Genomic DNA, 12,897 nt, shown 5'->3' with positions numbered 1-12,897 from the left:
CTGCTACTTCATTTAACTAGACTTTTAATATTTCTCAAGCTAATTCAGAGTAGAAAAAGGCGTCAGACAAAGATGTGCCTGACGCCATGAGTATGTCTTTAGAAGGATGGGTCAATGGATTATTAGGAAAATTTCCAATTTAAGATTGACTGATGACACTACACTTATACAAAAAATGCTACATCTACTGCCAAGACTGGAGAGTTGGTCTTAAAATTAATAAAGATAAGACGAAAATAGTGGCGATAGACAGATTCAACATATTCAGCTGAGTAACCACTTGCAGGAATACCAAATAGTAGAGGGCTTCAACTACCTCGTATCTAGTATAACTAACGATGGCAACTGAGAAGCAGAAGTTCGGAGACGCATTGGCAAAACATACGATGATGTTTGGTCTAACTAAAGCTGGAAAAGACATCCATCTCTCAAAAAATAAAGATCACATTTGTGAATGCACTTGTATCCTCAATATTTCTATACGGGACAGAAACCTGAAGTCTTCGTGCACAAGAACGCAAAAAAAATCGATGCCATTGAGATGTGGCGTTGGAAAAGAATGCTGCACATACCTTAGACAGCTTATCAGTCCAACATTTCCATTCTTAACAAACTTGACCTTTCTTAACAAACCTTAAGAAAAGGCTGTCCACAACATGCCTGCAGATAATTCTACAGTTCTTTGGTCACGTGGTTCGCAGAGAAACGTTCCGAGGAAAAGACCAAGAGGACCAAATGGAGAAAATTTGTTGAGTATTGGAAGGAATCACGATTCTCAGTAAAGGGGAAACAATAAGAGAGGGAGAGAAGACCATACTTCTATATTTCAAGCAGATATTTATGCAATTGGAAATATCATATAAATACCATGATTATTTTATGCAAGAGGAATTCACTGAAGATCTTTTGAACTTTTGAAGCTCTTCATTGCTAAAGCAGCTGTAGCTTTTTCAAGCGCCTAAAGGTATCTTCTTGGCTAGTGTGGGAATACCGAGAAAATCCCTATAGATTGGCTGGACATAATAGTGTCATTGACAGGAAAAAAGCCTGGATCTTAACGCAATACAAAGTCCTATATAGAAAAAAAGGGGAAAGTATAGCCAGTTAAACAAATGTCAGAATGTATATTCAATGTTCGAATAGAGAAAGCACGAACAAACTCCAATAAAATGAGAAAGGTACTTTGTGCAAGAGAGCTGAAATTAAACATGCGAGTTAGACTGGAAAGGTGGTATATCTTTTCGACTCTGCTTTATGGGATAGAAGCATGGACACTTAACGCGGCGACTACTAAAAAGTTGGAAGCATTTGAACTGTGGGTGTATAGAAGAATCCTGAAGATATCATGAACCGAGCATGTAACAAACAACGAAGTCATGAGAAGAGTCAACAAAACAATGGAAATATTGGAAACCATCAAGACACGAAAGTTGCAATACCTGGGGAATGTTATGCGTAATGAGAGATGCAACATACTTCAATTAGTTATACAGGGGAAAATCCAGGGCAAGAGAAGTGTAGGAAGGAGACGAATCTCGTGGTTGCGTAACTTGAGGGAATGGTACGGATGCACATCAACCGAACTATTCAGAGCAGCAGAATCTAAGATCAGAATAGCCATGATGATTGCCAACCACCGTCGCGGAGATGGCACCTAAAGAAGAACAATGTATATTGAATGGACATGTACGAATATGGCTGTAGTACTGTGCAAAATAAGCAGCAATCAGCTCAGAATTATAACTCAGTTCCTTACTGTAGATGGTGCATAAAATGGGGCTGTTTTGTGGTAGCATTAAGACCGGTTTAAACCAGATCGTTTCCAATAAGAAGCTTAAAAGAAGGAGGAGAATAAAGATAATGATTTTTTTGTAAATCTTATCAACTTTTGATACATTTTAATAACTTGTTACAGATACATTAAAACCCTTTTCAATTCTATAATATTTCCCTCCAAATTTCATGGAAACTTTAGGACTATATTTATTTAAAACCTTCAAATTCAAAATCAGAACTTTAGCAGAACAACAAACGACCTCCGGAAAAATAATGAGGAAAACTTCGATCGAAAGCCAGGAAAACCTCTAGTCGATAAGTCATGATGATGATGAGTCATAGTTTTCCAAGAAACAAGAAATGTTGCACCAAACAATTTCTACTGGCATGAAACTTAACGCGGGAAAAGAAAAGAACTAACAGAAATGTAACAATAAGAAAACTCTTTGATTTTGATTTATCCTTTATCCATAAATAACGCATTATCCATAAATAACACTTAAGAATAATACTGACTATAGAATACAATTTCAGTTATTATTGTTTTTTAATTCTATTTAAATTAATTATTCATAAAATACGATAATGAGACTGACTGGTACAATGATTCGATAAAATTATGAATTTTTTTGAAGTTATACTTCTTCAGGCGCGATTGAGAGTAAAATTTTTCATAAATCTGCGCGCATGCGCACATAGACAGTATAACGTTTAGTTGCTAATCTTTCAAATTATGTATCAGCGCAAATAAGCCATTAAAATAATATTAGTGTTTTTTAGTAAATGTATTATTTATTATAATTTTGTGTCTTTGGGTTTGTCTTCCTTGGGCGTAAAATAATAAAACATCTATTTTTCTATTTCACTAGTCACCGTGATGTGTAATTATGTGTATCTGAAACGTCAGTAGCATGCGCCTCGATGGCCTGGTTGGTAGAGCATTGGACCAGAGATCGAGAAATCGCGAGGTTGCGGGTTCAAATCCCGGACGATTCATACTTTTTTCTTTTTTTTTTAATATTTGGCATTGTTAAGTTTTGGTTAATTTTTGGTAATTATTGTTAATTTTTTGTATTGTAACTGTTAAGTTTATTTATTTCGTTGAAATTATATAATAGAAGTATAACAACTTCTTACGTGCGTACAAAGTACACACACATTCTTTTTTTACAAATAAAAGGCGGATATTGAGCACTGTAATTTATTCAATCTTGCCCAAGTATAATTTCGCTCCTAGAGCATCTTCAGGGACATTTCTTTAAAAAAGGAAGCTATCCAACACATCCTGGAATGTCGCGTCGTAGCCATTTACTTAAGAATTATACAAATAACAAAAAGTAGACAAAGGACACACAGTTTAAAATAATTATTCGAGGGCTACGTTATTAGAAATGTCTGGAGAAAAAAGATAGATTGATAGAAGAGATTCTATCTCCTGACATTGCCAATAATATAGCTCCCGAAGAATTATTTTAAACTGTTTGTGTTTTTGTCTCTGGTGTCCATCTGTTGTATAAATATTTGCTATCGAGCACATACCTGGATGAGCTGGATAAAATATCTTCTTTTTTCATTAAATTTATTATAATTAATGGTATACAGCCAGCTATAGGAAATTCTTCCTTACTTGTGGATATTCTAATTACTTTAAACATGAGTCTTATACACCAGATTTAGTCCTAAGTGATAATGTTTTAAAGGTCTAAATACAAATATGATGTTACTAAACCAATTGCTGTTTTTTTGTAAATATCTTCAAAAATTCGAGTATAAAACACTTAAATGCTAAGGAATCTCTAGGAAAAATACTGGAGAAGATCATCTATAGATTATTGAACCACGTAGAAATAATCAGAATCATCCAGGAAGACCAATTCTTAGGAATCCGAAATTGCGAACTGCCAACTAGCAAGAGTAGTCATCGACGTAAAAATACGGTTCAACAGAATCGTAGACTGGCCATCCTTGACAACGAAAAAGCCTATGACACGGTCTGCAAGAAAGCTCCAATTTACAAGATGAATAGAGCTAGGTTGCTTCATTATTTAGTTACCATATATTATGTGACACATGAACACACAGAAGATGTCCAGCAGAAGATTTTTTGCTTCAGACTTATCAACATATGCTAGAAAAAGTACAGGCCTGTATGAAGACGATACGGCCATCTGCACATCAGGAAAAGAAGACAAGAATTGTCGAGGCCCTGGAAAATCACTTAGGAAGAATCTCGGAATTCACGGACAATAAAATATAGGAGATAGAAGATCAAATCCAACCATCAGAGAAAGGCTCCAGTACATACCACTAAGGGAGGTGGCTGTGAACAAGTACCACTAAGGTGGACGAGGTACTTCTGCCATCAAGCCACAAGGGGACTTCTAAAGACAAGAGACACTCTTGCTAGAAATCGAAAACACAGGATACAGAGGTAGCGTGAAAAACCCAAACTGATGGGTCATCTGATCAAGGTCTAGCCAGATGGTGGCTGAGGACAATCGGTCAGGAAAATTATGCCAAAAAAGTACCTATAGAAAAAATATATCTATGAGTTAATGAGAGAAAAATCCATGTACCCGAAGAGGATGCAGTCAGTTCAAAGAGGAGATGGTACTGCAGCGGAACATCAAAAGAAGAATAAAATATTTTAAGTGTGTATATTATAAATATTAGGGCAGTATATGTTTTTTTATTTTTATTCATTATTAAAAACAAAAATTTCTCACCTGGCGGACAATAATTCATCCCCTCGGAGTTCTGCAACCCCTGTACCGGCATTTTCGCGTTATAACCAAACACCAGCGACTTGCAACAAACGAAATACAAAATATCTGCGTGTGCGATTGCGAGCGTTTCGGCGGGTAACTTTTTCGTAACTGGCGCTTCAAGGGTGGACGCTCTGGGGTTGTTAGCGCCGCGGCGGCACGTAGGCGTGGTGGCGCGCGCACAGGACGATCACCTGTAGGATCAAGAAGGCGTCGATCGGAGCTTCTTTTTTTCGGTGGCGTCTGGACACGTGACCCCTAACCGTGCACTTGAAAACGACGACGATTTATGTTTAGGGTGTTGTGCAGATCTCTTTTCTATTAGAATAACGCAAATTAACTGGAAACGCCAAAAAGTTTTTTTCTATATATGTATTTTCAACAATTTTTGTTCAAAAATCAAACGATTTGCACCGTTTTTGCCTTTATAATTCCTTATTATTACCCAGCCTATTGTTTCCATCAATTTTAACCTAATAGTCTGGGCTGATTATCGGAGAATAGGCCATTTTTGGGAAAAGTTATTTACCAGCAATTTTATTGCTGGAATCGAATTTTATGATTGTATATATTAATAATATAGATATGCAAAGTCCGCAGATAGTGTGCTACTTTTTTTATCAACAAAATGGCGCCCGAAAATCGTTTTTTTTTTCAATTTTTGCTCTATAAGATTTTAACTTTAGACCAAAAACACCCAAATAAAAATTCACCGCAATTAAATTGTGCATAGAGACGTGTTTTTTCTGATTTACTTCGACGAAAACTTTCCCCGGAAAAAGCGGTTTTTCCAAAAAAATCTTTAATTTTCAACTAAACTTTTAGATAAGTAGTTGTGAATCAATAATTAAATAACTTGGTAACGTAAAAGCCCTTTTCCTATATATTACAATTCCAGAAGCCGATGGAAATTGAATGAGTAGTTTAGCAACAATTGAAATATTAATTAAAAATTTACGGTCGCTATAATAACGACAATAATTACGATGCTTAAGAATAACTATGATTTTTTCATAAAAAGACACTATACCTATCTAACGTACTTTACAGAATTGAAATTGGACTATATAAGCGGCCTCAGGAATATTTTAAACTTACTAATATTAAATAAATTAATCTATTATAACAAAACAAAAGCAAGTTTGACATTTAATAATGCGTTAGTTCGATGGCTCTACTCGAGTTATTAGGGAACAAAAAAAGAATGAAGGAAATTGCTCCATGGGAAGCCGAGAAAATACATTTTGTTAACGTATACCGATTTTGAACTTTGAGGGTTACATTTTCTTCAACCTAATTTTTGATTGGAATTTTGCTATTTTTGGCAATTTTCACACGTATTATCGATAGTTTTTATTATAATAATATATGTTATGAGAATTTTAAAGATATGAAAATTGGTGTGGACAAAGAGGATAAAAATAAAAAGGTGATGGTTTGAAAATTATGATCCTATTGTTTATATCTTTGCCGTAAAGTCCGGTCAACTTTGACCGGATGTATCTCACAAACCACTTATCATAATTAAACGTTTTTTCTTTTAAAAGAAGCGTCCTGCCGCTGTCTTTTGAATACCGTTTTCACAATTTAATTTAGTTTAATATTTCCCGAGATATTCTATTTGTTTATAAACCAAAAAATTGTTTATAATTTTAAAATATTCCTGAAGCCGCTTAAATACTCCAATTTCAATTCTGTAAAGTACATTAGATAGATATAGTGTCTTTTTATGAAAAAATCATAGTTATTCTTATGCATCATAATTATTGTCGTTATTATAGAGACCGTAAATTTTTAATTAACATTTTAATTGTTGCTAAACTGTTCATTCAATTTCCATAGACTTCTGGAATTATAATATATACGGAAAGGGCTTTTATGTTACCAAGTCATTTAATTATTGATTAACAACTACTTATCTAAAAGTTTAGTTGAAAATTAAAGATTTTGTTGGAAAAACCCGCTTTTTCCTGGGAAAGTTTTCGTCGAAGTAAATCGTAAAAAACACGTCTCTATGCAGAATTTAATTGCGGTGAATTTTTATTTGAGTGTTTTTGGTCTAAAGTTAAAATCTTTGGAGTTATAGAGCAAAAATTGAAAAAAACACGATTTTCGGGCGCCATTTTGTTTATAAAAAAAGTAGCACACTATCTGCGGACTTTGCATATCTATATTATTAATACATACAATAATAAGATTCGATTCCAGCAATAAAATTGCTGGCAAATAACTTTTCCTTGTATTTTGCTAATTAGCCCAGAGTATCAGTCAAATTGAACATTGAACTGTTTAATACCCTGTGTTCATTAAAATTCTTTACACCCTTTTGGGGAACACGAATTCAGATCTTCGTCTTCTACCTTCTTATTAGTCAGTTCTGCCTAAGTATTTTTGTTTTCTTGGATTGTGCCTTCATGTTATACAGGGTGTTTCATTGGGAAAGTAACATAAGTTAACTGTAGAAAGAGGACACTTAGGCGGTCTCAAAAATACCGTACTTAATGGGTCTTACTCCATTAATAACAAAGATACTGGGTGTTTTATCTATTTTGCCATTTTCTTAATTGGTTCATAACTTTTTAACCACACTGTATATTTATTTTATATTTGGCACGCAAATATCATTTAAGGTGTACAATAAATTAATTTATTTACAATTGTAAAAAATCCAGGTCCGGATTAAAAAATATTGGAAAAATGTTCCGACCCAAAAACAACACACTGTACATTAAATTTTTTTTAAAATGGATTTTTCAGTTGAAAAGAGAATGAAAAAAAGCAGAATAGTATACTTCGTCATACACTGCTTATCGTTGGTATTATATAATATCTATTTTTTGAAACTCTAATGGTAAAACAGGATTGTGGTATACGCTGTTATACAGTAACATATTTCATAAAAACGGTGTCCCAATTCCAATGGTAAAATAGTATAAACATTTCATATACTCTTTTACCATAGTATGACCAATGGGAATTTTTATCTCCCCCGACGGTATATACGTATAAAGTCTTTTATATACTCTTTGGGTATACTGGAAAAATGGTAAAACAATATATGTCTTTTTACAAGCACATTTGAAAAAACTATACCTATCTGCTGTTGTAATAATTATTATAATAACATATTTTTTTTATATTCCAAATTTCACTTGTCTAACTTTATAAATGACAAAACGGCACAATAAAAGAACAAAAAGTCATTTATCTAAAAAACTCACTTTTTTCACATATACTGTTTTACCTTTGCAGGCAAAGCACTTGGTCACCTGGTATCATCCAAAGATGTTGTTTTTGAAACCGTTGAATTATTCATACTCGAGTCGAAATTTGGTTAAAACATTTTGAATATCAAACGAATATCATATCCGACGTCGCTTCTTTGTCCATTTGAGCAGCTACAGGGAGCACGGAGACTAACGTATGGATACGTACCTTTTTATAATTATTATTAAAATTGGGTAGATAATTGGGTGTAATAAATTTATTTGACAAGTATTTTACACACATATCAAAGTTTATGTTACTCTTTTTATACACAATTATATTATAAGTGAAATTAATTCGTCATACCTGGACTGTTAAAAATCCCGTTCTTCAACATCTCAACCACCTTGTGACAAATTTCCAACCAATCACTAGCAGCCAGGCACTTATCACTTGTCAACAATGACGAAAACAAAAGTGAATGAAAGGGAAATGTTGACGAAGACCACAATCAACAATGGATGTTTAGTAAATGTCATATTACTAATTAAGAATTTAGATAACAATCTGATCGGTCTTATCTGTAAAGGTTAGCGAACTGAAATAATGTCAAAGGCACTCGATAAATGCCATAAATATATTAATTTATTTATTGTAAGCACCATTATTCAAACGCGGGCGATTATACAGTGCCGTAGGTGGAATGACTTTCACATGGGTGGTGAAGACACGGAGGGAAGTTTCATGTTATTTAAACTGAGCAGTGGCAACACAATATTTTACGAAATATAAACAGGGTTTGTGAAATTATGACAATTTTTTGAATATTTCTTCGTATTTTGTAATGTCTCTAGTACAGATTCCCAATCTGTAGTTAAGTCTCTTGTCAGTGGCATGACTTACAGAACATTTAAGAGCAAGAAACAAGACATGAAACGACACAATGACAACACCTAAGTACTCTGTTATTTGGATGTGAAAGCTTGTAATGAATATAATCCGAACTAAAAACATTTTGTCTTTTTATTAAACTCTTTTCTTTAGTTCAATCGTTTGAGTCAAATCTTTGGACGTTAATTTGACTGCCTTTTCTTCAACGCAAATTACTAAAAATTTGCAGACATATGCATTCGCGGGAACAATACACGAATAGTCAAAAAAATTTATGTTTATTAATTGTTTAAATAAAAAAAAAACGATTTTAACGGAAAATGCTTAAATTCCCTTGTTTTTTACAATAAAGAAACTTGAAACTTTTACAGATTGGAGCTAATTACATGAGCTGTAATTTCACTTTGTACGTTAATTGTTTACGTTATGATTCATAAATATGCAATAAAGTTTAAAATTTTTTGCCGATTCCTACTACTTTTCATGTTTGTACTAAAGTACAATATATGGTTTATACATATTTTAACACGGGCGTAGCCGGGGGGGTTTGGGGGTTCAACCCCCCCGAAAAGTTCAGATATTAACATGTTTCAAATTTTTATTAAGAATATAAAGGTTATTTTATGTAGTTTCAGTCGTTTTATTTTTTTGAACCCCCTCCGAAACTAAAACCTGGCTACGCCCGTGTATTTTAAAAAACATGACGATATATTTTAATGTTTGAAAAGTGTAAGACTAAAAAGTAAAAAATAAAAAAATATGAAAAAAAATTTTTTAAGAAACGCTTTTCTTTAGTCACGAGTGGATAAAATTAAAAATATTATAAAAAAATCAACCAAAAAGCAAAAAATAAAAAAATTGAAAAAATCTAACACATTCGTTAAAGAAAAGCGTGGTGCGAAAACCGTTTATTCTATGAAGACGCGCCAAGTTTTTCTTTGACGAATGTGTTAGATTTTTCCATTTTTTTTTTATTTTTTGCTTTTTAGTTGATTTTTTATATTTTTAATTTTAGTCACTCGTAACTAAAGAAAAGCGTTTCTTAAAAATTGTTTTCATATTTTTTTATTGATTATAATTTAGGATTTTATATTTCGTACAGAAAATTAAAAAAAAAGAATGTGTGTGTACTTTGTACGCACGTAAGAAGATATTCTTCTATTATACAGTGCTAGTCAAAAGTCCGTACCCCCCCTCGTATCTTTTGAACGGTTATACCTATAATAGTGAAATTTGGAGGAAGAAAATAAACGGACGTAAGCTTCTTAACTAGTCATGACAGGTGACGTAATAGTGGCAGATGACGTTACAGAGCCACTGTGACCGATAATTTTAAATGGGAAATTAGGGCAAGTGATACTTCGTTTGAAAGGTATTGAAAATACCTATTCAGTCATACTAATTTTGTTTGAGTTTAAGCTAATTTTGATGAACAAATGAAATAAATATAAAATTGTAGTTTCGCATTTAATTAATAAAATTCAAAATTCCGCCTATGATTACTTGTCAAACAGGTTGACGTTGACGTAAAAACTACTAGAGAATTAAAAAACGTCAACTTTTTTGCCAAAAAATTCATAGGCGGACATTTGAATTTTTATTAATTAAATTCGAAACTACAATATTATATTTATTTAATTTATTCACCAAAATCAAAATCAACCTAAACTCAAAAAAATTAGTATGACTGAATAGGTATTCTAAATACCTTTCAAACGAGGTATCACTTACCATAAGGTCCTATTTAAAATTATCGGTCACAGTGGCTCTGTAACGTCATCTGTCACTATTACGTCACCTGTCATAACTAGTTAAGAAGCTTACGTCCGTTTATTTCCTTCCTCCAAATTTCACTATTATAGGTATAACCGTTCAAAAGATACGAGGGGGGGTACGGACTTTTGACTAGCACTGTATAGGTAATTTCAACGAAGTAAATATACTTAACAGGTTATTTGTATTTTATTTAAAAATTGAAGTAACTTTCTTATCTACCACTTTCAAAAATTTTTTATTAAAACAACCAAAAATAAAAAAAAAGTATGAATCGCCCAGGATTCGAACCCGCTTCATTCCAATCTCGGAGTTAACGCCCTAGCAACTACACCAGCGAGGTACTTCTAATTGACATGTAAGTTTCGGATATAATTACACAACACGGCGATAAATAGTGTAAAAATGTTATGTCTATATAATATTTTATTATTTTACTACAGAGAAACACAAATCCAAAAACACAAGAATTATAATAAATAATACATTTACTAAAAACACTAATATATTCTTTTAATGACTTATTTGCATGATAAATACCTATCTTGAAAGATTAGAAAGGAACTACATACTGTCTGTGTGCGCAGGCGCGCAGATTTATAATATCTTCAAAAATACATATATTATGTTATTGTTAATTGTTATTCTTCTTCTTAAAGTGCTCTCTCATCAATGGAGGCAGGCTACTACAATTATTGCAAACTTTTCTCTGTCTTCAGCTGTTCTTATCAGCTGTTCAAAATTTAGCCCTGCACATTGTAGAACTTTTCTTAGTAGATAATATTTTCCTTCCTAGTCCTGTCTTTCCCTTGATCTTTCTTTTCACTATTAGTTGAGCACATTGGTACTTCTTATTTCTCAGTATGATGTTTTTCTAACTTGCGGTGTGTTGAAAAGTTCTCGTTGAAAAAAGAAAAGTTCTCGATGCCATGTCCATGAAATCTTGAGGAGTCTCCAGTAGATCTACATTTCAAAAGCCTCCAATTGAATGATGTTTATGGGTCCACGTTTAAGCTGCATAGAGCAAAGTCGACCAGACGTAGCATTTTAATAAGCGTAATTCAATTTTCAAATCTTTTGATTTTCTCGGCAGGTTTTTTGGACTGTTCTATTTTTGACCTTATTTATAGATCAGGATTTAGGCTGCTATCGATCCAACATCCCCGGTACTTGAACTTTTTGACTTCTTTTAAAATGTGTCCGTCTATTGTGCAAGGCTCAGTTATATTTTGATTTTTTCGGATTGATATAACTTTGGTTTTCTTAATGTTCATTTTCCTACCAAATTGTTCACAGACCCAGTTGGGAAGCATGAAGCATATAAACATACATAAACATTGGGTCTATGAAGCATATAAACATACTTTTGGGTCGTTGGTCATAGTATTTTTGGGGCAGAACTAGTAAACTGAACAGGACTCCTCTCGTTCCCAAGCCTGATATGAATCCAAATTGATCGTCTCCGATTATTGTTTCGCACTTTTTAAAGATTGGGTTATCTTCTTCTTTGTGTGCCGTGCTTGTTTTCAAGCGTTGGCTATCGTCGTAGTAACAAGCTGATGAAATGTTTCTCGGTCGGCAGCTATATCAAACAATTCCTCGACTGTTCGACCTGTCCATCGTCTAATGTTACGCAGCCAGGACAGTTTTCTTCCAACCCAGGTTGAACCCCTCAATCCAGGTTGAACCCCGAATCAATCGGAGTAAGCGATATTTAGGTCCTCTCATTATATGACCGAAGTATTGAACCTTTCTAATTTTTATGACGTTGATCAATTCTCGCTCTTTGTGCATGGTCTCCAGCACACCTTCCTTTTAATATATTATGTACTGTCCACGGGATTCTGAGCATGCCACGGTAACACCACAACTCGAACGATTGGGTTATGGACGATTTTGCGGTACTAGTACACTTTAGAAGACCAAAAATAAGCATTTTTTCAAGATTTCTTCCTCAGAATCTTTATTAAAAATAAAACCTTTTACATATTAATATCTAACTCTTAGAGAATACAAAAAATATATCTCTTTTCATGTATGCACGTACACTAATATTGTAAAGGGCGCAAAAGTCGAGGCCTCGGAAAATGATGGCGGACAGTTAATCTCAGGATTGGGATCTCTGAAACAAAAAAATCGTACGGCACTTGAAAAATGAAGGTTTCTTATGTGACAATTTACCACCGTTAGTGAAAAATTCTGCCAAAAAAAGATTTTACGGAAATTTGAAAAATTTTTTTTGAAAAAATCGCCCGTTTTTCTTCAGTTTTTCATGGTTAAAAATATTTATTTTTTATTTTTTGGTCAAATTGTGGTAAATTGTCACGTAAGAAACCTTCCTCTTTCAAATACAGTACGATTTTTTTTGTTTCAGATATCCCAATCCTGAGATTAACTGTCCGCCATTATTTTCCGAGGCCTCGACTTTTGCGCCCTCTACAATATTAGTGTACGTGCATACATGAAAAGAGATATATTTTTCGTA

The 12,897-nt window shown here is 33.4% G+C and overlaps 1 protein-coding gene across 5 annotated transcripts in view; it reads right to left on the bottom strand.

Annotated features, from left to right (window-relative positions):
* Positions 1-12,897, bottom strand: part of LOC114326211 (ecdysone-inducible protein E75) — a 442,877-nt gene that overhangs the window by 151,702 nt on the left and 278,278 nt on the right. Inside the window, exon 1 of one of the 5 annotated variants that reach the window (XM_028274501.2) lies at positions 8,115-8,160. The exons of 3 other annotated variants lie outside the window; for them this stretch is intronic. In XM_028274501.2, coding sequence (XP_028130302.1) covers positions 8,115-8,145 — 31 coding nt within the window. In that variant the 5' untranslated portion in view covers positions 8,146-8,160. Of the gene's footprint in view, positions 1-4,502; positions 4,570-8,114; positions 8,161-12,897 lie in introns of those variants that run through there. One more of the 5 variants, XM_028274500.2, reaches the window with a different exon arrangement.

Source organism: Diabrotica virgifera, chromosome 3 (assembly GCF_917563875.1).
Source record: "Diabrotica virgifera virgifera chromosome 3, PGI_DIABVI_V3a".
In the NCBI taxonomy this organism is placed as follows: Eukaryota; Metazoa; Arthropoda; class Insecta; order Coleoptera; family Chrysomelidae; genus Diabrotica; species Diabrotica virgifera.
The sequence above is the reverse complement of the archived record's forward strand: the minus strand, read 5'-3'. Positions and strand labels throughout refer to the sequence as shown.